This window comes from Mustela erminea, chromosome 19 (assembly GCF_009829155.1).
Source record: "Mustela erminea isolate mMusErm1 chromosome 19, mMusErm1.Pri, whole genome shotgun sequence".
NCBI classification, from domain to species: Eukaryota; Metazoa; Chordata; class Mammalia; order Carnivora; family Mustelidae; genus Mustela; species Mustela erminea.
Window position 1 is genome coordinate 7,940,264 of NC_045632.1, and position 27,770 is coordinate 7,968,033.

The following is a 27,770-nucleotide window of genomic DNA, read 5'->3' on the forward strand; positions in this document are numbered from 1 at the left end:
CGGTTAGCATAATACTCTAGCTCCATCCATGTCATTGCAAATGGCAAGATTTCATTCCATTTTAACGCTGAGTAATATTCTGTTCTAGATATACACACCACATCTCTTTATCCGTTGCCAGTGAACACTTGCACCAGACTGAAGCAGAAATGCTCACTGCACTGACTGTTGTACCAAGAAATCCATGGCAACAGACAGAGCCGGAGCATGGGATGACACCTATCATCCACTCAGGAAAGGGAGGAAGGTCCACACAGTAGTATACCATCTTCCATGGAAGGTCACCCATCTACATTGGATCTAAACTGTGTTGGGGTTATACACCTGGGATACTAGCACTTTTGCAAACCACAGCACACGCCTTGCTGATCCTGCCTATTCCAATGTGCAGAAGGCGCCTTCATCTCCAACATCTACTCTGCCATGTGCCATTTTAAAGCTATGCTCCAAATGACTGCATCATCCAATACCCTTCCTCCATCCTCCGCCGTGATCTAGGCCTGGGCAAACACAGTCAACACAACAGCATCTGGTCCTCACTAACACAGGAATTCAACTCAATTGTGAAGATAAGATAGGACTTCCCTACTCCTCAGAAACCCACCACATGGGCGGATTCCTTCATTCCATTACATGTACTCATCAGATGACCCCTCCAAGAGATGCCTGTGCCTTTAGAGGGACTAAAGGCAGCCACGTTGAGTTCCCTACCCACACTGAAAGGAGTTAATCCCATTTTCTTTTAATAGGTCTTACTTTTCTAAGGGCAGTGCCACCACCCTCTTTCACTTACATTCGCATCCCACAACCAGGGCTAAATTTCTGAATTGATACCCATCCGCCGTACTCATCTCTAATGGCAATTAAGAGGTCAGTGAGGACACTCTCACCACAACGCAGGCAAAGAAGAACGTATGAGATGCCTGTGTAGGTGGAAATAAAACTGGGGATAAACAGAAATGGAGAACTGTAGATCACTAGAAAAATAAACAGGTGTAAGTTGTTTTTCTAATTCCAGGGAGTCAGTTGTGCAACCCAGGAACGGTGTCCTCTCTCCATATGCAGAACTCATGCCAGTTCTTCATCCTCTGTACTTTCTCTTTCTTAACTGGGGCTACAGTATCACTCCTACATACCACCCACCACTGTACATGTACGTTTACTTTATAGACATGAAAACAACATCCACACATATGAAGTGGGGCACATACCTTTATTAGGGGCCAAGGTAGAGTGCTTTAGAGTCCCTGGGGAAGTCCAGAGAGCCTTTCAAACTGAAATAGGTTTAAGTAAGCTCAGTGGGAGTCTTCTCTGAAGGACACGTAAGGGGAAGGTCGTGGGAGACAGTGGTTGCTCAGAAAGGTGGACTGGGAATGTCATATGAGAAGGTACATTAACTTCTGACTCTGCAGCTTGTTATATAGGGAATGCACTAGTAAGATCGCCTTGTGTCACTTAAAGTCCCCTGCAAAACTCCTGCCTACACGAAACGTATGCTAAGTAGCACTGTCATAGAGTACTTCAGTTAGTCATTCAGTGAGACCCATATACCATCTATAATATATCCATTCTATTACCCCACTGGTCCCAAGGAGGAGAAAATGATACGATAAACTAAGGGGAAAACAATCACACATTAGCTACACATTAAGGCCACTGAGAAAACAGATTACTAGATATAATTCCACTCTGTTGCCAAAAAGGTGATAGATATAATCAGTTATCTACAACCTTATATAAAATGAGATAGGTTAACATTGGTAGTCAGATAACACTTCACTCATTACATAACCATGTTAACATGATAAAAATCATTATGTTTTATTAATTAAAAAATATTAAGTTCACAACAGACTACGTTATGCATTTCAATCCCCTCTATAATCCTTACTCAAAATACAGAATTGAAGCATTAAAAAGCATTCAAGTGCTGATATAATGATGTGGAAATAGTGATTTTAGTAATTTTCAGGTGTAAGATCATTTGCAACAAATGTGGATGTATGCCGTATCAGGGAAGAGTTACATGTCCTCTTTATGATGTCTGTGAGGATTTCTTCCTTTCAACCACATCCACTAATATTCTCTACTTCTAACTATTGCTATCGTAAGGATACGTCAGTATTTTATTGGACTGCCACCACTTCTGCCTCTAATACCAGTTGCTAAAATATTTTATTTATAACATTCAGAAAATCTTTCAGTTTTAATAATGAAGATGATGTTCCGAACACCTTTTCCATGACAACTGTCATTAAAGTTATAACCACGAACAATATGTCCATTTAGATTTTCTTCATATATTGTATATTATACTGTCCATCTTCCATGGATAATTAGATATGTGTGAGTCCCACCTAATGAAGGAGCAATCTCATCTTTGATGAAGCAATAATCACTCACATAATGTCACACATACTAAAAATAAGCATATTCTCTGAGGCGACTGAGGGTAAGTATACACTAATATTTGCTAGACATAAATATCAGATAGCGCCCATGTAAAAAAAATATTGAAGTTAATTAGAACTATGCAAAAATCTATCCACTTAATCTTTTGAAGCATAACAGGACAGACATTTTTGTAACAGTTTAACTTGGTTATTACTCCTTATCATGAATATTCTGATGTAATGTCAGAACAGACTGAATGCTGCAGTGCTTTCTACTTGACTTCTGTGACATTTACTGATATCTGATGTTCGGTTACATATATTTCTAAATATTTAGATCTTCCAAATTACTTTCTTTTATGTACTCACGGGTGTTTGCTAAAGTGTATATTTAAAATGAAGGTCTCTCCTCATTCATTAAGTTTGTAGGGTTTGAATCTAGTGTCAATTTTCGGATATTAAGAATTGAATTCCAATCAAAGGCACTGCAAATTCTCTATATTTTACAGCTTCTATGCTGTATGAGAACTATGATGTTTAGTGAGTTGAGAGTTCCAGCCAGAGGCCTGACACATTCCTTTACCTTTGCAATGTTTCCCCTCAGTATGAACTCTAATGCTGAGTAAGGGTTGAGCAATCCTAAAAAAGTTTTACCACATTCTTTACATTTCTAAGTTTTTTTCTCCAATATGAATTCTCTGATGTTCAATAAAGCTTGACTTCTGATTAAAGGGCTTGCCAAATTATGTTTGCAAAACCTTTTCCAGTATACATTCTCTGATCAAATCAGACTTTAGGATTGCCTAAAGGCCTTGACACGTTCTTTATTTTGGTTAGGATTCTTTCAAGTATGAATTCTGTGATGTCTAGTCAGGTGTGAGTGCTGGATAAAGGTGTCACCACATTCTTTACATATGTAAGGTTTCTCTCCACTATGAATTCTGTGATGCCGAGTCAGGTGCGAGTGCCGGTTAAAGGCCTGGCCACATTCTTTACATATATAAGGTTTCTCTCCAGTATGAATTCTGTGATGTTCAGTAAGCTTTGATTGCTGGTTAAAGGCCTTACCACATTCTTGACATTGGTAAGGTTTCTCTCCACTGTGAATTCTGTGATGTCGAGTCAGGTGTGAGTGCCGGTTAAAGGCCTGGCCACATTCTTTACATATGTAAGGTTTCTCTCCAGTATGAATTCTGAGATGTTCAGTAAGCTTTGAGTGCTGGTTAAAGGCCTGGCCACATTCTTTACATATGTAAGGTTTCTCTCCACTATGAATTCTGTGATGTCGAGTCAGGTTAGAGTGCTGGTTAAAGGACTGACCACATTCTTTACATATGTAAGGTTTTTCACCACTGTGAATTCTGTGATGTTGAGTAAGACTTGAGTGATGGTTAAAGGCCTGGCCACATTCTTTACATTGGTAAGGTTTCTCTCCAGTATGAATTCTGTGATGCTGAATAAGGTTTGAGTGCTGGTTAAAGGCCTTGCCACATTCTTCACATTGGTAAGGTTTCTCTCCAGTATGAATTCTTTGATGTCGAGTAAGCATTGAGTGCTGGTTAAAGGCCTTTCCACATTCTTCACATTGGTAAGGTTTCTCTCCAGGATGAATTCTGTCATGTTGATTAACGTGTGAATTGTGGATAAAGACCTTGCTACATTCTTCACATTTGTAAGGTTTCTCTCCAGTACGCATTGGCTGATGTTGAGATAGTGTTGTGTGCCAGTCAAAGGCTTTACCACATTCCTCACAAATGCAAGTTTTCTGTCCAGTAGTGACTGTGTTATGTATGTTTAGTCCTGATGATTGGCCCAACATGTTTCCTGTTTTATTACATCTGTGTAAATTTCTTTCCATGTGAATTCTCTGATAATCACCCACACTGGAGGACTGGTTAACAGATTTCCCACCTTCATTGTATTTACAAGGATTTTCTCCTATAGGGATATTCTTATGTATAATCAGGTCGGAGCTTTGGTAAGAGACTTCCACACATTTATCACATTCATAATGATTCTCTGGAAAATGAGTCCTCACATGTTTATTAACATTTGAACCCTCGTTAAATTTGTTCTCAGATTCACCACACTGAGCAATGTTCTGGTCATCTTGTAGTGTTGAATCCTCAGTGAAGGATCTCTCCAATGGATCCCACTGAGCACTTTGTTCTTCATTTTTAAGTCTCTGATTTTCAGAAATATTTGACTCAGTCAATCCAATCCTACTTTCAAAATGGTTCAAATAATTATTTTCAGCATGGACTAAGCAACTTTCCAGATTTTCCAAATTTTCATTCTCCAGATATGTATGTTTGACCATTTGATTTGAGCCCTTGCTTATAGAAAGACACTGCTTTGTAGAAGAAGCAGACTTAAGAAGGGATGTTTTCCAAAGTGTTTTATATCCTTCACCATTTTGGGCAGTCAGATTCATATTACGGACCGTAGTCTCAGTTTCGTTATGTCCTTCATGATATCTTTGATGCTCTTCACTTTCCCCATCATTTTTCCAGTCTATCATTAAGTGTAAATTCTCAAGGGCACTATGTTTATATCTACCCACTGCCACGTTTTGGAAAGAAGCTTCTATGCACAGCTTTGGCAGGAAACTCTGGGTGCCATGTGAAGATACAGCTGAAAGATATCGAATAAGAAAAAAGTAAAATCATTCCACTTACTATTCTCAGATGAATATAATGAAAGCTTCTAATATGCAAAATTAAAATCAATCACAGAACTTCAGCAATATGGCTGAGAAAGAATCATCAGGACTTCATTGCTCCAAGGAGACATAAACTTGCAGACAATGTACAGACCACAAAAACTATCACACAGTTCCAAAGTATAATGTGAAGCACAGATCATGATCCTGTATCTCAAAAAACCAGGAAAAGTGCCACTGACCCCAAAATTAGCAGAAGGAAGCAAATTTAAACTTAAAATAGAAATCAACAAAAGAGGAGATAGCAAAAACAGGAAAACATCAACAATAGGAAGACTGCATTTTCAGAAAAGATCAACAAAATCGGTGTACTTTTTACTAAATACAGAATGGAAGAAAAAATACTAAGTAAAATCAGAAGTGAAGAAGTGAAAGCAGGCACAATATAACCGATACCCTAGAAATAAAAACATTTATGAGGTGATGATGGATAATTATATGACCACAAACAGGGATCAAAAAAACTTGTGAAAATCTCAAAATGTATATAACATACCTGACTCCATTATGGAGAAATAATTTGAAAAAATAAATATATCAAATCATCTACTATTAAGTAGACTGAAAAAGTAATAATAATTCAAAAAACAAAAAAACAACCTGCCAAAAAAGAAAGTCCTGTACCAGATAAATTCACTGGATAATTCAAACATTTAAAGAGAAAGTACTTTAAATCTCTCCAACATTTCCAAGGAGTGAAGCAAAAGGAAACTATCAAGCAATCTCTGTGACACCAGCTCTACCAGGTTATCAAAGCCAAGGAAGACACCATGAACAGAGAAGACCAGAAAATAGTACCTATGAGGAGTAGTTATTCTAAGTCCACAATAAAATAAAGCAAACTGAATCAAAAGCACATTTCACTATTTTACAACATAATCAATTGAGAATTCCTCCTGAAGTTCAGGGTCTTTTTAACATTTGGAAATCTATAAATTTAAGAGTTTGCATTAACAGAACGAAGGCCAAACATGACACGTTCGTATTAACTGAGGCAGAACATGAGTTTCATGATTAAAATCACTCAAGAGCAGGAACAGAAGGAAACCACCTCAGTATAACACAGGCCATATAGGTGCTAAAAGCTGAAACCTAGTGCATTCAATAGTAAAAGACTGAATGCTTCTCCTGTGTGATCAGAAACGAGGTAATGGAGTGATATCCGCACTTACATTCAACATAGTACTGGATATTCCAGTCAGTACAATCAGGCAAGAAAAAATATGTCAAAGGAATCCAATTAAAAAAAAAAAAAAGAAAGAAAACTAACTGTTCACAGATGACATGATCTGTAGAACACCTTAAGGAATGCCTATTTTTATTTTTATGTGATTTTACTGTTTGGTCATCACTTGTATTATTTATTTCTGCTAATTTTCCACAGTAGCCTTTCAAATTTCAATTTTTTAATGCTACAAATGCCTGATTAAAGAAAAAAAAGGTTCAAATAAACAAGTTAATGTTACACTACAAGGAAATAGAAAAAGAAGAAACATAAACATCAAATTTAGTAGAGGAAGGAAATAACAATGAAAAATCAAACATAAATAAAGCAGATCAGAATAAAAAGTAATATAACACTGAAAGTCTCTTTCAAAATTCCAATGCCCTTTTTTTTGGCAGATCAAAACCCCTCTTAACATTCATGTGGCTGTTACAGGATAACATCCCCAGAATAATTTTCAAACTGAAGAGTACGTTGGAGGCACTACACTCCCTGATTTAAAACATAGTACAAAGCTATAGTTATCACAATAATGCACCACAGACATAGATACAGGGATAGCTAACAAAAATGTAGAGATGAGCTACACCTGTCCTTATCCAATGTTAATGTGAAGTGAAGATCCTGTCAAAACTTATATTCTGATTTGGATTTCTACGTGGGATCTGAGTTTCCACATTTCTCACGAGCTTATAAGTGATGCCAATATCTTAGTTCACGTGCCACACTCTTATATTCCAAAAATAAAAAGGATGACTTTGAACGTAAAGAATATTGTGGAAATTACAACTTCTAATACCAAGAACAAAACAACAATTCTTCCTCAACATTTACTACTCACTACATCACATGGTAACATGTTTTCATAAATTCACCCATGAATCCACACTAACCTATGCAACAGTAGAGTTGTTCTTCACCCTTCAAAAAATATTGTGGCAAAATTTCAGTCACAGTACATCCTGAGTTTTACCCCAGATTGTCTGAAACTGAATTGCTCTGAGACAAACAGGCCACTAGACAGAAGCATCCCTAAAAGAAGGCTCACAGCAGGTTTCAAAGTGACAGTGGGAATGTAAACATGACTAAACCATAGAACGTATTAACTAAAACAGGTAAGTAAGGATAAAACATAAAAGAAAAAATTATAGGGGTGCCTGGGTGGCTCAGTGGGTTAAAGCCTCTGCCTTCAGCTCAGGTCATGATCCCAGAGTCCCGTGATCAAGTCCTGCATTGGGCTCTCTGCTCAGCAGGGAGCCTTGCTTCCTCCTCTCCCTCTGCCTACTTGTGATCTCTCTGTCTCTGTCGAATAAATAAATAAAATCTTTTTTTTTTAATTGTGAATTCAATAAAAAAGAATAAAAATGATAGACTAGAGGTTTTTTGTTTTGTTTTGTTTTTAATGTCATTGAAACAGAAATGCTGGGGCACCTGGGTGGCTGTCATTAAGCGTCTGCCTTCAGATAGGGTCTGCCTTTAGCTGGGGGCCTGCATTGGGCTCCCTGCTCAGCAGGAAGCCTGTTTCTCCCTGTCCTACTACCCCTGTTTGTGTTCCTTCTCTCTCTCTTTTTTTTTAAGATTTTATTTATTTATTTGATAGAGAGAGAGAGATCACAAGTAGGCAGAGAGGCAGGCAGGGAGGGGGAAGCAGATTCCCTGCTGAGGAGAGAGCCTGATGTGGGGCTCAATCCCAGGACCCCGAGATCATGACCTGAGCTGAAGGCAGAGTCTTAACCCACTGAGCCACCCAGGAACTCACTGTGTTCCCTCTCTTGCTGTCAAATAAATAAATAAAATCTTTAAAAAATAAACAAAAGAAAGAAACTGAGAAATGCTTTCAGTGATAAAATTTTTTTTTAACATTATGAGTAATTTTTCAGTGATAAAAATTTTGAATATATTTGTGGATGAAGGTTTCTGTGTCTTGTGAAAACACCACAGAGACAAACACACAAGAATAGGAGTAAAATTACTATCATTTTTGAGTCTCGTATAGCATTCAAAGATTCTGTTCTCATGTAGCTTTTTTACAATTTTAAGGCAGTGGAGCATTCAGGATGCATGTTTTCTTTCTCTAGAGCAACAGAGAAGTGATAAGAAATGCTATGTCTGCGACGTGAGTGTGGAATAAAATGGAAATACACAGGGCCAAGCTATTGTTTATTTATAATCTTGACTTCAAACAACGGTATCTTCAGCCAACAGAGGAGAGAGCCTTCTCTTTCAAAGCAGACTACAAAGCAAAACAGAGAAGGGAGTTCCTCTGATTAAGTAAAACGACTTATGCACATCTTTCAGTAAATTCTCCCAAAGCCCATAATAATAAATGAGAAAAATTATTAACCTTCAAGTGGAGGAATCCAGCAGAGAACACAGAGGAAATGAAGCATACGAATCTGTAATGGGTCACACTGATGACAGTGCCTGACAGTCTTCAAAGGACACATAGTAACTACTGGGAAATAAATGCCCAGGATAGCAAGTACATCATAAGCTAAACGCACACATTAAAGTTCCCCTTTTATTCAAATATCAAGCCAAATATACCTCCTGTAATAGTGTATATAAGCTCTGTCCTTCGTGTGTGATCACGGGCTTTTACAGGCTCCTCCTGGCATTCTGATCAGGTGAATCACAAAAGACTTGGTCCAGAGACCCAGACTTGGGAGGCTAACCGATGTGTAAGAATCGTGGTCCTCTCACCTCCAGCAGGTGCCCTGCCCTCACTTCATGATGTCCTCCAGGGTCCCCAAAACACTGCGGGCTTTCTCCACTGAAACAGACGGACTGGGAGTTCAGAGCCCAGTCCCAGTCCTCATACTGACCGACGTCCTGTCCAATTTCTGTCTCTCAAGAATAATGTTCTAGTCTTTCCTGAGAGTGCCCATAGCATGGTACCTCTCTATATAAATGTCACTGGTCTAGTCAAGTGGACGGGGAACAAAGTTCATTTAATGCCAGGGCTGAATCTTCGGCTCCCTTAGCTCATTTCTCTCTCAGGTTTAACCAAAGAATGACAAAAATTAATTCCTTTTTAGGTGGTGGGAAAATAGAAGAAAAAGGCACATCTCACATGGGAACCAGGAGACTGAATCAAGGATGCATGGAATCCAGCTTAAGTTCAGTCAAGGGCACTAAGTGTGTTTTTAAAAACAAAAGCAAACCAAACACTATTTCTAGAATCTGAAGCACACGGTTGCATCTGGGCAGTCAGACTTTGAGAATGTAGGCTCCAGACAAAATTGCAGGCCTGCGTGACCTAAGATAAGCAATTTAAAGGGTTCCTAAACACAGGGAAGAGGCTAACCCTGGAGTCCTTCCCTCCCTTCACTTTTCATTCGAGCCAACTCCACCTCTGCATGGTGGACTTCATCAACCACCCTTCTCTGGGCCTCTTTTATTTCTCCTTCGTCACGTTCCCATGCCGGAAGCATTTGTGCAAACAGCTCCCACACAGACAACTCACACAGGTGCAATCTGGGTACAACACTGGTTTCTGAGCTTGGACCCCACAGATGACACAGATTTTTAAAAGTATCAAGGTTTCTCTACACTTTTACTAATCTTCAGTGCTTCACACTATAGGATCTCTTCTGTTTTCACATCAGGCCTCCTCCTAAAAACTGACTTTGCCTAACAGGAAATAAAATCTGTTGCAATTTCCAGCATCCTCAAAAGAATCCACTTATGCAGATATTTGGCCCTTATTACATAAAGGTTAATGGTAAGAGATGAGAGACAGAAAATAGACACCGCCGGGAAAACTAGGCAAGAAGCTCTCTCAGAAATGGATGTGCTTCCATGTATGTCCTAGGCTGCTCAGGTGTGAGGGCTCTGGGCTCTTCCATGTCTGACTCACTGCCCCACTCTGTTAGGAACTCTCTCCTCCAGCAGTTTAAACTTATCTCCACTGCATTACAGAAAAATTTGCTTTCTTAAGTCTATATCCAATTATGAATACATAGGATTAGCTTCATTTGGAATAGGTTAGCTTTCTTTACATGCAAGTTCTAAAGAAAGTAGTTGGAACCTATGTATGTATATGCGCATCTTTGTCTGGTTTGTTTTCTATTAAGGCATCACTGACAAAGATTGTTACGCTGGTTCAGACGTACAACACAGTGTTTTGACAACTCTGTAGGTTCTACAACACTCACAAGTGAGCTACTGTCTGTCACTGTACAATGCTATAATACCATGGAATATATTCCTTACGCTGTAACTTTTATCACCATGATTTATTTGTTCCGTACTTGGAAGCCTATACTTCCCACCTCCTTCACCCATTTTGTCCATTGTCCCTCTGCGTTTCACGCTGGCAACCAGCACATTGTTAAACGTATTTATGGGTCTGTTTCTGCTTTCTGGTTGTTTCTTGTCATTTATGACAATGTGGATAGACCTAGAAGATATTATGCTATGTGAAATAAGTCAAAGAAAAAACACTGTATGATTTCACTTATATGTACAATCCAAACAACAAATGAACAAACAAAACCAGAAACATACACCCATGAGTATCTATTTTGTTTTGAATAAAGTCCACGGATAACCTTGAAAACTATAAAAATTCCAAGACTACACACATTTTATAATGTGACAAATTGGCTTCTAACATTTTCCAGTGCTGGCAGAAGACAAGAGATCCTGGATCAAAGTCCAAGGATCTTAGCTCAGGTCACAGCAATCACGATCATCTTCTTGCTCACACGAATTTCACTTACCAGCCTCCCAACCACAATTCATACATGTGGACACTGCACATGCAGTGGGTCTGTGTCACATCTGTGAGACTCTGAGCATAGGGAACGACAACATATTAAAGGAACAAAGAGCACATCTGCCCGCACTGCACCGTTTCATTTGAGGGAGCCCTCTCCATTTACCTATGCAGTAAACAAATTCTGTCCTCTACCCATGAGCAAGGTAGTATCATATTTTCCCAAGCCTTTTTATACACACACATCAATGGAAAAACAATGAGAATAAAACTTTCAGTGCTTCTATCCATAACACCTGCAGAAAATGAAACCCATCGAAAATCAAATCCCAACAGTATCCACCATTCAGTTTGATCCCAGCTTGGATCCTGCCTCATTTTCCAAGTGTATACCGCCTCATGAAACACTCATTAACCTCACACAGCATCCAGGATAAACGTATTCAATTTACACCAGGAAACATTTTTCAAGGCTATGATCCTCAGGATACAATGCAGAAGAACTGGATGAGCTGTCACGCTCCCTTCTGCAATCTCCTGTGGAGCCTGCATTCAACCAGGTGAAGAAATCACAATACCCATGAAGGTCTACCTTAAATTTCTGTCGCGATCTTTCTAAGGGAGATGTGTGAAGGAAAAACAAAACTCTGCAAAAGCATACAATTTCCATGTATCTGAAAAGATGTGAGTATTCTGTACTCTTAACCAGGCAAAGCAGGTCCTAGATACAGCAGAATCATGGCTATTTCAATAAAAGGGATGAGAATTGGAAAACACAGGAATTAGTGCAGAGGAGTACTGCAAAGCTGTTCACCAACCATCAACAGGGAATATTAAAAAGAGCAACACAGACCTAAAAGATGTAGGAGATTGTGTAAAATGAAACAAAGGTGATCACAAGGGCAAAAGAAGGGTAGGTAGCCCTGAAGTTAGGTAAAGAACATTGATTCTATGAATGAACTTGACACACGGCTTGTGTCTCTCCTGGATCAACATCAGGAGGCACACTGATCCCAATCACGAGCTTGCAACATGATTTCAAGAATAGTAACAATACCGTATACAGCAAAGGTATGATTTGGTTCTGATATGTACAACAGTATCCAAAATATATTTCCCTTCATATTTTACTGCTCATTTGACAGTGACATACAACAGAAAATTAAAAACTCTTGTACTTGGAAGCTTCTACTTCAAGCTCCTTCCAACAAGCATCCAGAGGGCTAATGTTAATGACCTGGAAGACACCGGAGACCCACACCGTACTTACCACACTGCACACACCCCTGGCCACTATGTAAACATGCAAAACAAGTATCCACCCAAAACCACAGGAGAAATCATTTCACCCAAAAGCTGTCATCACTGGTGGGAATTTACTTTAGAGTCAATGACCAATGAATTGTATATACTCACATGTCTGGCAATAAAATCTGTAGAATTTAACCACCCCCTGAGATAATGATATAACAGTTATCAGCTTGTCAAGATTCCTGCTACAGTGTATAACAAGCAGATGCATGTTCATTTGCCAAGACCCTGGAATTCATTTTTGCTATGGGAATACAGGAATAATTCACCTGAGCAAAGAGGCCTCATGGAGGTTTTTTGACCTCAAAACTGACATTGAGTACCATGGTGCTACAAAACTATAAATAAATGTTAACTAGAGGCAGGAAAAGATGGAGAGAAATCATGGGAAAAGTCGGCTCCAAGACTGAGGTGACGTTTAATGATGTCAAGAAAAGACTTCGGTAAGCAAATTGAAAGAAAGCACAAATACGACATTTTCAAAATATATTTCAATTTGTTATTAAATACAAGGGGGTAAAAAGGAAAAAAGAATAGAAAACGTCAGTCACTACATAAACCATACAACACATTAAATTTTAATAGATTTTTGATCAAAACTGTAAAGATAATGATTTTTTTAGAAAAGCACAAGAGGAATCTATTTCTGGTCTTGGTATAAGGAAAGATATCTAAAAATGATAAAAATCACTAACCATGAAGGGTGAACTGATAAACTGGATACATTAAAATTAAGAACATCTCTGCATCACAAGCTCAAGAGAACAAAAGAGAGATATAGAAAGAATACAAAGGACTTAACTCTCATCATATATATAAAACTAAAAAGACTGAAGTAAAATACACAGTAAAAATGGGCACAACGACCAATTAAACACTTTGAAAAAAAGACTGGTATCCAAAGTTTAATGCCCAACATCATACTAACAGAAAGTGACAAACAAAAACAAAAAAAGGAAATAAAACTAAGACTTGGTTACATCACACACCAACCAGAAGGCTACTGTGATGGGGCACCTGGGTGGCTCAGTTGGTTAAGCGTACTTTCGACTCAGGTTATGATCTCAGGAGTCCTGGGATGGAGTCCCGCATGGGGCTCCCTGTGGAGGGGGGAGCCTGCTTCGCCCTCTGCTCCTCCCCACCACTCATTCTCTCTGTCTCTCTGGGAAAAATAAATAAATAAAATCTTTAAAAAAAAAAAAAAAGGCTACAGTGAAAATGACATAAACTACCAAGTTTTGGAAAGATTGCGGTAAGCCAGAAATCCCATACACTGCTGATGGGTGTGATGATCGTTACAAGTATTTTGGCAAAGTGTTTGGGAGTATTTATTAAAGCATAACACATTTAAATATATTTACTAACAATTAACCCCCATATATATATAGCAAGGAGATAGGTGTGCATGTTTTAATAAAAGACAAATTACAGATTTTACATGTCAGTACTAGTCAAAGAAAGTTGTACACCCACCTGTCCAACAATAGAATGATGCAGTTAGTGGATATTCACACAATGGAATTGGAACCTTCCATTCTAATAAATGATGCACTGTAATATGCAGTAAATACAGATAAACTCACAAAGAACAGTTAGAAAGAAAAATAAAAAGCCAAATATAAAAGGGTTCCTGGGGCACCAGGGTGGCTCAGTGGAATAAAGCCTCTGCCTTGGGCTGAGGTCATGATCCCAGGGTCCTGGGATTGAGCCCAACATCAGGCTCTCTGCTCAGCGGGGAGCCTGCTTCCCCCCTCACTCTCTGCCTGCTTCTCTACTTGTGATCTCCGTCTGTCAAATTAAAAACAAAAAACAAACAAAAAAAACCCACCTTAAAAAAAAGAAAAGAATTCCTGTTGTTGATTACATTTATATAAAGTACAAAAATGAGGACAGCAATCTCTTGCCTTACAGGTCAAAAGAGTGCTGAACTTTGGGGAAAGTTAAGTTACTAAGGAGCTCAAGGGGAATTTTAGAGGATAAATAATATTTTTTTATTTTTTTTTAAAGAATTTATTTATTTATTTGACAGAGAGAGATCACAAGTAGGCAGAGAGGCAGGCAGAGAGAGAGAGAGGAGGAAGCAGGCTCCCCGCGGAGCAGAGAGCCCGATGCGGGACTCGATCCCAGGACCCTGAGATCATGACCTGAGCTGAAGGCAGCGGCTTAACCCATTGAGCCACCCAGGTGCCCTAGAGGATAAATAATATTGTTTCTTGATCTCACTGGCTTACAGAGATATGATCAGTTTATGGAAATTACATTGAGCTATTTACTTGTGATTTCCACATGTGACCTTAATAAGAAAAATTAGTGGCTCAGGGCGCCTGGGTGGCTCAGTGGGTTAAGCCGCTGCCTTCGGCTCAGGTCATGATCTCAGGGTCCTGGGATCGAGTCCCGCATTGGGTTCTCTGCTCCGCGGGGAGCCTGCTTCCTCCTCTCTCTCTCTCTGCCTGCCTCTCTGCCTACTGGTGATCTCTCTGTGTCAAATGAATGAATAAAATCTTAAAAAAAAAAAAAAAAATTAGTGGCTCAGTGGGTTGGGCCTCTGCCTTCGGTCATGATCTCAGGGTCTTGGGATAAAGCCCCATATCTGGCTTTCTGATCAGTGGGGAACCCGCTTCCCCCTCTTTCTCTGCCTGCCTCTCTACTTGTGATCTCTCTCCCTCTGTCAAATAAATAAATAAAATCTAAAAAAAAAAAAGAAAAAGACAAATTCATCATCAAAAAAATAGATGTAGATAACTAGATAAATATTATAATGTATAAGTTGACAAGTTGAAATTAAAGGTAGGATATAATTTCACAGTGACTAGATTTAAAAAGCATTTTTTAAAAAAAATATGGTACTGGGGACGCATTCGCAGAAATAGGATGAGAAGTAGAGCTGTTTTAATAAAATCTATTCAGGAAAGCATAAGAAACAAATATTTTAACAAATACTTTAAAAAATAGGTAGGTTATAAGGAAAAACATAAAAAACTTGCTAAATCCAAACCCCATTATATCCATTGTAACACTAAACATAAATAAACCGAATGTTCCTGGTAAGACCAAACTTTGCCTGAATATACCTCATTGGAATTTTCCTAGAGCTACAACAAAAACAGGAGAAAAGAATGGGGTGGGGGTGGGGACAAAAACAAAGAAAGTGACAAAAAAACACCCCATATGGTAAGAACCAATCAAACCACCAGCCTGGCAATATCAGTAACATACAGAATAATCTCTAACACTAAAGGAATCTATCACTGTTATTCAGTGTTTTCGATACCTAAATACACTCCATTTCAAGATCCTACACAAAAACAAACTTAATCTGTTAGTATGTATGCATATTTATTCACATATATATAAAAATACACACACACATATATACGGAAACATTGATTTTTCGCTCATGAGACATTAAAACAGTCATCACAGACGGCTGACATTACCAACATGGTGGAATGAGGCCCAATGAGTGGCTCAGTCAGGTACGTGTCTGACTCTAGGTTTCAGCGCAGACCATTATCTCAGTGTGGTTCCCACATCCTGCACTGAGCTGGACATGGAGCCTGATCATGATTCCCTCTCAAAAAAAAAAAGATGGTGACACAGTACTTCAATACTTTTCTTCCCTCCTACCCCGCCTTTTTTTTTTTTTAAGTTTTTACATATTTACCTAGAGACAATGTGAATGTGAACACAGGCGTGGAGGGGCAGAGGGAAAAGCAGACGCCCCATTGAGCAGGGAGCCTGACGCCGGGGGATCCCACAACTGCGGGACCACTGCCGAGCATAGCCTCCAGTCCCCAGAAAGCATGAACAAAGACCCTGGGCAACCACAGAGCCCATCTTACGGGTCTATAGGGAGAGCGCCAAGCCAGCAACACTGTCCAAGTGCTGAGCATAGCCCTGACTCTGCAGGACTAGGGAGCCTGAACAGTGAACCAGGGCGGTCTCAGAGTGAAATCTAAGGTACTGCCCAGAAACAGAGAACGGCCTTCACTGCTGGCGCCACCTGGCCAGAGATGTGCCAGCACTGGGCCCCACGGGGGCCAATGGACACATGTCCGCTCTCCGTGAACCAGAATATATGGACTGCAAGGAAAATCTTGACCAGAGAAATCATTTCAATTTTCTTTTAAGATTTTATTTATTTATTTGACAGACAGAGATCACAAGTAGGCAGAGAGGCAGGCAGAGAGAGAGGAAAGGAAGCAGGTTCCCCGCTGAGCAGGGAGCCCGATGCGGGGCTCGATCCCAGGACACTGGGATCATGACATGAGCTGAAGGCAGAGGCTTTAACCCACTGAGCCACCAGGCGCCCCTCATTTCAATTTTCAAATGCACACAGACTATTTGGTTAGATTTCAAAGTTCAATATTCACATTCAAATAGAGAGGATTCAGCATGAAACATGACTTATAGGCTACCTTTTCATGAAAAATAAAATCCAAAATATTCACTGAAGTCTGACACGTTCGTCTTCACAGTGTGTACAATGGCAGCGGTTCCACGCATTGCTTTAGCTACACCCTCACTAACATTTCTCTACTATCCTTACCAGAAGCACCATATGTCCCAGCAGTTACAAAAAGGAAGAAAAGCTGTAATATATAAATGTGGGGAAAATTAATCACAAATAATCTGAGGTTTAAGGTCACTGGGGAAAAAAAAGATTATGAGTGATAGCACCCACTACTTTCACAAGTACAAGTGACCCTTGAATAATGCAGGGGTTCAGCATACCCACCACACATGAAAATCTGTGTGTAACTTTGACTCAACACTTAATAACCTACTGCTGACAAGAACAGTCAATTTAATCTATCAAAAACAATTAACATACATTTTATGTATGTGTTATCTGTTATTCCTACAATAAAGGAAGCTCAGGAAAAGAAAATGTTAAGAAAATCAGAAGGAGGGGTGCCTGAATGGCTCAGCGGGTTAAAGCCTCTGTCTTCGGCTCAGGTCATGATCCCAGGGTCCTGGGATCGAGCCCCACATTGGAGACTCTGCTCGGCAGGGACCCTGCTTCCTCCTCTCTCTCTGCCTGCCTCTCTGCCTACTTGTGATCTCTCTGTCGAATAAATAAATAAAAATCTTAAAAAAAAAAGAAAGAAAGAAAGAAAGAAAAAATAGAAAAGAAAATCAGAAGGAAGGGGTGCCTGGGTGGTTCAGTCATTAAGCGTCTGCCTAAGGATCAGGTCATGATCCAGGGATCCTGGGATCGGGTCCCCTTATCGGGCTCCCTGCTCAGCAGGAGTCTGCTTCTCCCTCTTCCATTCCCTCTGCTTGTGTTCTCTCTCTCACTGTCTTTCTCTGTCAAATAAATAAATAAAATCTTTAAAAAAAAAGAAAAGAAAATCAGAAGGAAGAGAAAATATATTTTCTGATACCATATTATATCTGACCACAAGTGCACCACACTTCAAACCAATGTTGTTCAAGGGTCAAGTGTACTTTGTGTTACTGTTTACCCGCAACCTTAATGAAATTGGGGTGGCTAAGGCAGTGTCAAATAACATTTCTTTTATTACACATAGGTATTAACACATTAAAATCCGTTTGGTGTTCTCAATTAAAATACATTAAGTTCAAAAACACTGTAACCGAAGTACTGGGAAAAAAAATCACTCTATGATCCTTGGTCAAAATGCCCATTACATCATTCAAGAACCATTCCCGTTCCCCAATACAAGGATCTATGTGTCCTGCTCTCCATGCTTTTCAACTGAGGCTAATTATTGAGTATGTGAGGATTTACTATAATTTTATTCCTTTTAGGGAAGAGTTAGCTACACTTTCCTCAGTTATCTGTGAATATTTCTTTTATTTCAACCAAGTAACAAATATTTACTAGTATCAATTGCTATGATGAAGATACATCCAGCTTTAAATAACCTACCACTATATTCTCCTTAAACAGCAAATGGCAAAACTATTTATTTATTTATTTATTTTTTAAAGATTTTATTTATTTACTTGAGAGAGAGACAGTGAGAGAGAGCATTAACGAGGAGGTCAGAGAGAGAAGCAGACTCCCCATGGAGCTGGGAGCCTGATGCGGGACTCGATCCCAGGACTCCAGGATCATGACCTGAGCCGAAGGCAGTCGTCCAACCAACTGAGCCACCCAGGCGTCCCTGGCAAAACTATTTAAAATTAAGACTGTTTCTGTGTTTCACTTTAATGCAAATAATAACACCCTCATTCCCTACTTCATTAGGAATTATTTCACTCTTGTACGTCAACCACACACAACATCTCCATGTGGACTTTCTTCTTACAGCCTCCTTAATTTTGCATGGAAAAGGTGGTTATAAATGAATTCCACATCACAGTGCCCTCATGTCGGTAAGACCCCAAGAATCAAATTATTTTGCATGCACACAAGCAATAAAGGCTTAGCATGAGATGATTTCAGAATAAAATTAGTAATATTTGCCAAGCAAAATATCTCAAATATAGTTTAAAAAAAAAGAGAGAGAGAGAGAGAGAGAGACACTGAAACGAATTATCCTTCTCCAGAAATCCATCCCCCACCTTGTTCCTTTCAGGCATATTAACAGATACATTCACCACTGAGTAACATGGGTTTGAACAATGCGGGTCAATTTATAGATTTTTTCTTTCTCATGAATGTAGTGTAGTACTGTAAACATGGTTTCTCTTCATTATATTTCCCTAATATTTTCTTTTATTAACCTTACTTTATTATAAAAATACTATATAGTATATGGACAACATAAAAGGGGGATGATTAACTGTTAATGTTCTAGGTAAGGTTTCTGATCCACAAGAGGCTATTTCTATGGAAAAGTAGGTACGGTTTTGAGTTCTGGGGACTCAAGAGTTACACGTTGGACGCCTGGGTGGCTGTCAGTTAAGCATCTACCTTAGGCTCTGCCTTCGGCTCATGTCATGATCCTGGGGTCCTGGGATGGAGCCAGGCTTTGGGTTCCCTACTCAGTGGGGAACCTGCTTCTCCCTCTCCCTCTGTGCTCCCCCCTATGTCCCGCAGTGTTCTCTGTCTCAAATGAATAAATAAAATCCTTTAAAAAAAAAAAAGCTACACACAGATTTCCCCTTCTGGAGGCAGTTGGAGCCCCTCTACCCTGCATTGTCCCCGGCTAAAATGTCATTGATCTAAGAATTTAAACTCTGAATTTTTCTCTGTAATAAATATTCTGATTTATTATATCTAAAATGTGGTCATGATTTATTGCTTATTACTATGAATGTTCTTACTTAGATTCCCTTTCTACTGCATACTTTGCAAATTGTCTACATCTTTAATATTTTAATCATTTATGAAGACACTTTTCTTTTTGAACTGTATATTAAAAACAAAGATCATTCATTAATCATTACATTTTTGGGTTTCTATCCACTATACTTTCTCTGATGCTGAGTAAGAGTTCAGTTCCAGGTAACGACCATGCCATCATTGTTGACATTTGTAAGGTCTCCCCCAGGATATATTATTTCATGTTGAATACATCTGATTATGAATTCAATTCCTTGACACATTCTTCACATTTGTAGGGTTTCAGACGGTATGTACTCTATGATGTTCAGAAAGTATGTAGTTGTTCAAAGACATTGCCACAGTTTTTTTTTTTTTTTTTACATTTGCTGGCACTGTCCCCACTATATATTACCTTCTATTGTTAAGTTTTGAGAGAAAGTTAAAGGTTTTGCACATTGTTTACATTTGCAACATTTCATCCCATTATGAAATGTCTGCTGTTGAGTGAGTCTTGAAGACTAAATGGTATGCTGCCCTTACTTCATTTTTAAGTCTTCTCTTCAGTAATGGTACAACGATGTACATTAAGATTCGAGCTTTCATAAACAACTTTCCCACATTTATTACTATAATACTAGTTCTATAGAAACTGAGCTCTCTGATTTTTAATAGGATTTCACCCTTGACTGATGTTTTTCCCAGATTCATTGCACTGGTTAAGTTTTGTCTCTATTATAAACACCTCCATAATTATGAAAGTTAAAGCCATAATTATGAAAGTTAAAGCCCTAAGATCTTCCTAAGTTCTTAACACAAGAAACCTAGCTCAAATTAATAATTCTGTGGTAAGTATTGAAAAGTGGTGTCTGGCTAAGGAGCCTACAGTGTGTATCAAACTTGGACTTTGCAATAAGAAAGGATTATGTGTTGGTGGAAGTATAGTGAACCCTCTGGAAAGCACTTCTCAAATCAATCACATTAGGCATTTTATCTTCATTTTTAAATGTCTAACATTCTGAAATGTGTCAGTTAATGATTAAACCAATCTTAAATTTAAAATCATTTGCATGATTACTTTCAGCATGGACCAGGTGATTTTCCAGAATTTCCAAATATCATTCAAAAAAACAAGAAATATGTAGGTTTAAAAAATTGATTATCATCCCTGGGTTCAAAGACATTCTTCTGCAAATGTAACTGACTTTTAAGGTGAGGTTTCCGCCCAACTTTTTATATCCTTGATTTCTTGTGGCACTAAGGATTTTGTAGTAGCTAAGTCACAATTCTATCCATTATAATGTCTTTTCTGTCCTTCACTAACCCCCATCATTCCCAGTCATTCATAAGTATAAATACTTATTTCCACAGCTTCCACATCTTCCCATATCACTCTACAAACTGATTCTCCCTTCCCCGTCTTAGCCAAGAGGTCTTGGCTGTTATGGAAAGACACAACTAAAAGATACAAAGTAAGTTACCACACTAAGTACAATGACATGCATGTATGTTAAAACGCTCTTGTGGAGAATTGATACTCATCATAGCATATCAGCCAAAGGGGGAAATAGGAACCACCAGGACTGTGCTCCTCCAAGGAGACAAAAATGGAAGGACTTAACATTTTAGAGAGAGCTCAGAAGCAGTTAGGAGAACAAAGCTCCCGCAAGCAAGAACAAAGGAAGAAGAGCCACATGAAAGAGACAAGGAGAGTTTGTGACACTTGCCCACAACAGCCGTTCACCCTCCCAGACTCCATGGCAACACTGTGAGAACACTCTCACCTTCCTCAGGAGAGAAACACTGCACGTTCAGTGCTCTCACTACTTTGCCGCTGCCTGAGGACATGTTCCAGTCCTGCCTGACACGGAAGGAGCAAGGAATGAGCTCCCTCTGGAAGCACCATGGTGGTTGCTCAGTGAAGGACGAGCACTTGTTCAACCAATGGAGAGACTACAGAGCTGAAGACAAAGAGAGAGAGGAAGCTATCGTGGACATGAAGTACTAACTGCAGTTTTATACCTGGGGAATTACAAAAATTCAGACATGACAAATGCCCACAACATGTGTGCCAGGTCCCAGAATTACTATTATTTGTGTTCCTCTCTGCAAAGTATGTCCATAATCTAGGGCTCAGAGGCTACTTTTTAAAAAAATTCCCAAATGTCAACAAAATACAATCAGGCATACAAAGAACCAGGAAAATGTGTTTCAAACAGAGGAATGAAATAAATCTCTAAAACAGCCTTAAACTAATTAAGAATTATTATTAACTGCCTGACAAATTCATATACCCATCATAAAGATGTTCATGGAAGAAGAAAACAGATGATTACCTAAATGCTATCAGGGAAACTATGCATGACCAAAATGAAAGCCCAAACAGACAGAAAGCATAACAACAATGAATCAGAAATTGGGAGCTGAAGAGTACAATCACTGAATTTAAAAATACACCAAGGGGTCAGCCATAGACTTGACTAATCAGAATAAATATTCAAACATCTTAAAGACACTTTAAATTCTTTACTGATAGGAACAAAGAAAAATGTGGAAAAGAACAGAGTCTAAGGGACTCATGGGAGACCAACAAGTGGACCAATCTGTCCATTAAGGGGACCCCATAAGGAGAGAAGAGTCAAAGGCGGCAGAGAGTTTACATGAAAAACTAAAGGTCTGTACATGCCACGTATATGGAAAGAGACTAATTCAACAAGCTCAGTAAATTCAAACTAGGATAAATCTCAATACAGGAACACAGCAACACATCATAATTAACCTATCACAAATCACAGGTGAAAAGAGAATTTTGAAACAGCATGACAAAGCCAACCATCTTGTACAAGAGAGCTTTGTAAGATTAATAGTGGGATTCCCAGCAGACCAGATAGGAAGAACTACATGGGAAAATATATTCATATACTGAAAGATCAAATAACCACCACCAAGAATAATATTTTACCTGGCAAAACTATTTTCCATAACTATAGAAATTAAGACATTCCCAGGTAAAAACCCCTGTAAGTTTACCAGTAGACCTGTCCCACAGAAATGTTAAAGAAGTCTTTGTAGGAGAAATAAAAGGATTTTAAACAGTAACTAAAACCACTTGATAACATAAAGCTCTCCACTAAATACAAGTATTTACACAATTATAGAAACCTGTAGTGTTGTAATTAAGTAGCACATGTCACTTTTACTTCTGCTATAGAACTTTATTATATAAAAGCATAAAAATCATAAATCTAGGCAACAGAGTCTACAACATGAAAGAATGTGATACTGGTAACATAAAGTGGGTGCAGGGGTAGAGATGGTAAGTAGAAGAGTTCTGTATGCAATTCACAATAGCACTTAAATGGTTTGTTATACGTTTAAAATATTTCAAGTAAACTCTAACATAACTTCTATGAAAATAAGTACAGAGAAGACACAAAAGTTAATGAGAATGGTATCAAAGCATATCATGGGTATAACACCACAATTAATATAATGTAATACCAAAACTTGATACAGAGGTATAAAATGTTTAAAAATTACACTAAATTCACTAAAAGTGTTTCTCATGCAAAGGGAATATACATTCACCAAAAGATGATGAAATTAATTCTATTATTATAACAACTCAATACAACACTCACTGAACACTAACCAATTAAAAAAAATACACAAGATGAGTCATTAAGTATGCATGGGTGGCAATTATACAGACAAATACATATATAATTTTATTGGTAAAAGGCATAAAGTTGATTCACAGGAGATAAACTCACATTGTCTTAAAATCTACTGAGTTGAAAATTGTCATCCTACAATAAAATAAACAGGCAACAACAATATCACAACTAAATAATGTGGAGAGTCCTGTACAAAAGGAAGCACATTATTATATAACTGCAAAAGCAGAAGACAAAATTTAACCCAAAGAAGTGTACATAAAAACACATGAATTTCTGAAAGGAAACCTTCTTCTATACAAGTGTAATTGTAGGGCGCCTGGGTGGCTCAGTGGTTAAGCCTCTGCTTCGGCTCAGGTCATGATCTCAGGGTCCTGGGATCAAGCCCCACATCGGGCTCTCTGCTCAGCGGGGACCCTACTTCCCCCCTCTATCTGCCTGCCTCTCTACCTACTTGTGATCTCTCTCTCTGTCAAATAAATAAATAAATAAATAAATAAATAAGTGTAATTGTAAACTGTGTAATTTTAAACTGTGACTATGTAGCCAGAAAAACAAGTATTTTCAATTATTGGCATAACCCCATTGACAGTAAAATTGTAAAGAATTTCATTAAAATCAACCATGAATAGCTCTAACAGAAAATTTTATGAATGAGCACTTAAAAGACACTAAAAAAGTTTAATATTATTAACATGTCCCTCCTCTTATGCAGAATGCAAGGCTCTAACACATTCCTTAGAAACAAGCAGGCTTGGGTGCTGGGTGAATTAGGTTTACCTCCAACTCTTGATTTCACCTCAGGTCACAATCTCAGGGTTGTGGGATTGAGTTCCTCAGGTAGTCTGTTTAGGATTCTCTCCCTCTTCCCCCTCCCTCCAATAGTGCTGACTACCTCATGCTCTCTCCCTCTCTCATAAATAAATAAATAAATAAGAGAACCAAGCACCCCAAGAAATAAAATTCATTTTGAAAAAAAGAATATCAAAATTGTAAAACAGGCTGGTAATCACTTTGCAAAAAATAAATATTGGGAATTAAATTTGGATACATTCTGAGTAAAGCAGAAAAGCCTAACAGTTAACTTCTCCTGAAGTAAAATTACACTTATTAACAAACTTTTTTTTTCAATATGGGAATTGTATTAATTATCCACCTCACTTCTTAGCAGCATACACCCATGTCATATCACAACTATTCATATTAAAAAATCAGAGATGAATCTGATATATAACAAATAAGAAAGTGAAAACATATGACAAAAATCACAAGAACTTTATATCATACAAAATTATAAAATGATGCAATTATTACGAAATAAAATAACAACTGAGACTTTTTAATATAGGCTATAAGTTCTAAGTTCTAAATGTTCTAGCTCCCTTATGGCATTAATTTGTGTTTATGTAGGAATTCTAGGATATAAATAGATACATCACATTATTTCACCACTGAGGAATGCAACATAGAGTGGAACTTTCTATTATTAGTCAGTACAAAGAAAAATAAACCTTTGAAGGGAAATAAAGGACTGTATTTTCTCATTTTAGGGAGGTGCATTATTATCTGGTAAGATTACTGAGCCTCAATTTTGTTCTATTAAAATTAAAGCCTCCATCACATCGGAAAGCATAAACCAGAAAACATCGGATATCAATCTCCAGTGTTCCCAGGATTTCTGCACAAAACCCCAATACGTCCACTGTTATCATGACACACTTCTCACACAAGGCAAAAAAGAACTCAGAAAAGGTTTAGCATAGAGTTCCAGAAATACGGAGATTTTCCCAGCCTCACGGCCCATGGAGAAGCTCTCAGGTCATGGAGGCCCTCCCACTCCCACGGTAGTTGCCTGGCCCTCACTGTGGATGTGATGGATCATCACTCAAGCTGAAGGAGAATCTTCAGAGAATTTAAGAGCTTGATAATGTTGCACAGCAGATGTCCCTCTGTGAGAGGGGGAGAACTAAAACTAAGCTTCTCAAACTAATTACCATTCAAGGAGAGCTACTTAAAACACATTTTAAGGTCAATCTTCCTGCTTCACATTTGGACCTCACCTCTGTCATCTGCTTCATTCAGTCGCACCTACCTGGGTGAATGGCTACTCTCTTCTTTCTCTTCATACCCCAGAGCTCCTTCTCTTGCTCCAAAAAGATGACCAGGTTTGGCTTCCACACAAGATCTGTTTAACAGAAAGAAGTATTGCTAGAGACTCTTTCAATCCAGGATTGTGCTCAGTAGAGAAGAGAGGACACTGCACAATTCTAGGAAATGATTCCTCAAATGCTGTTAACCAACAGCCCCTTTAGAACACACAGCAGGGGTTTCAAATTCACATTATGATCTCCACTTCCAAGTACTAGCGATACAGTAATAAGGAACAGGGCGCCTGGGTGGCTAAGTCGTTAAGCGTCTGTGCCTTCAGCTCAGGTCATTCCCCAGGGTCCCAGGATAAAGCCCTGAATCGAGCTCCCTGCTCGGCGGGAAGCCTGCTTCTCCCTCTCCCACTCCCCCTGCTTGTGTCTCTCTCTTGCTGTGTCTCTCTCTGTCAAATAAATAAATAAAATCTTTTTTTTTAAATGTCAGCAACACCCAAAATGATGTACAGATTCAACGTAATATCTCTCAAAATCCCAATGACATTTTTGCCATCTTAAACATTCATGCAGAATGTCATAAGACATCACATATCCAGAATAATTTTTAAAAAGATTTTATTTATTTATTTATTTATTTATTTGTGAGAGAGAGAGAGAGCAACAGAGCACAAGCAGGGGGAGCAGCAGTCAGAGGGAAAGGGGGGCTCCCTACTGATCAAGGAGCCTGATGCCGTACTCAATCCCAGGACCCTGGAATCATGAGGTCCTAGGATCATGACTTGAAGCGAAGGCAGACACTTAACAGACCAAGCCACCCAGGCATCCGACATCCAGAATAATCTTGAAAACGATTAGTACTTTGGAGACATCACACTTCCTGATGTTAAGAATATTATAAAGCTAGAGTAATCAAAATAATGTAAGAGGCAGAAAGACAGATATAGAACACTGGAAAAGAACAAAGAGCCAAGATATAAATGCTCATTTTAAAGGAACTGCCAACAAGACTGGCTGCCTAGGGCGCCTGGATGGCTCAGTTGGTTAAGCATCTGCCTTCAGCTCAGGTCATGATCCTGGAGCCCAGGGATCAAGTCCCACATCCGGCTCCCTGCTGAGCAGGGAGTCTGCTTCTCCCACTTACCTCTCTCCTCTCGTGCTTTCTCTCTCATTCTCTCTCAAATAAATAAATAAAGATCTCAAAAAAAAAAAAAAAGATTGGCTGCCTATACCATAGCATAGATAAAAGACATCATCTTAAAACAATGAAATCAGATGTCTACATGATAAGAATGATGGACTCTGACTCAAGACCATATGCAAATACTACCTCAAAATGGGTTGAACAGCTAATTAAACATAAGCATATAAATGTAAAGCTCCTAGAAAAAAAGAGAAAAAGCTACATGACATTTGATTTGACAATGACTTTTTTTTTTAGATGTGACACCTATGTTGGAGGCAACAAAATTAAAAATAAACCAATAAGATTATAACAAACATAACAACTTGTACACATTAAAGGAAAGAATCAATGGAGTGAAAACAGAGACTACAGATGGGAACAAATTTGTGCAAAGCACCTCCATGTAAAAAGGTTAAGATACAGAATTTATAACATATATATATATATATATATATACAACACAACATCACAAACAACCTGGATGATAAATGGGTAAAGCACTGAATAGACATTAACCTCCAAAAGGTACACACACGGGCAAAACACATATAAAAGATGCTCAAAATCACGAATGATTAGTGAAATACAAATGAGAAACAATAGGGTATCACTTCACACCCATCAGGATGACTATTGTGAAACAAACCAAAATTCACATGGCCTGGTAATGTCGTGGAGTAGTTAGAATTCATACACGCCGTTGCAGGGAACATAAAATGGTGGAACCAGTATGAAAAACAGCATGGAGATTCATCAAAAAATTAAAAGCAAAATTATTCTATGATCTACCCATCCCACTTTTGAGTTTATATCCAAAAGAATTCAGAGGAAGATCTAGAAGTGCTATTTGTACATCCATGTCCACTGCAGCTTGATCCACAAAAGCCAGAAATAGGGAGAATCCATCTATGGCTGGGTAGAAGGATGGATAAAGTAAATGTAACATGCACATACCATGCGATATTTTTCAACTTTGAAAAAGAAAGATTCTATGATGTGATACAACCTGGGTAACCCCTGAAAACATTATTTTTAGTGAAATAAATGGCTCACAAAAAGACAAATTCTGTAAGATTCCACTGAGGTGAGATGGATGCACTGTGGTGACTGCTCAGAAAAAAAGCTGACTGTTTAGGCAAGCACTGGAGAGACTGCATAGCTGCACACACCAGGGAAAGTCATATATCATGGGCTCTAAAG

At 38.5% G+C, this 27,770-nt stretch overlaps 1 protein-coding gene and 1 long non-coding RNA gene across 2 annotated transcripts in view; one reads left to right on the forward strand and one right to left on the reverse strand.

The window, feature by feature from the left end:
* The first annotated feature begins 210 nt into the window (after positions 1-210).
* Positions 211-14,730, forward strand: LOC116579176. Its single transcript, XR_004281160.1, has 3 exons — positions 211-315; positions 12,885-12,887; positions 14,691-14,730. It is a non-coding gene; the product is annotated as an uncharacterized LOC116579176 (long non-coding RNA).
* LOC116579140 (zinc finger protein 345-like) overlaps positions 1,193-27,770 on the reverse strand; it is a 43,853-nt gene continuing 17,275 nt past the window's right edge. The window contains exons 3-4 of the mRNA XM_032324127.1: positions 25,378-25,470; positions 1,193-5,027 (exon numbers count right to left, since the gene is read on the reverse strand). Coding sequence (XP_032180018.1) covers positions 3,238-5,027; positions 25,378-25,470 — 1,883 coding nt within the window. The 3' untranslated portion in view covers positions 1,193-3,237. The remainder of the gene's footprint in view (positions 5,028-25,377; positions 25,471-27,770) is intronic.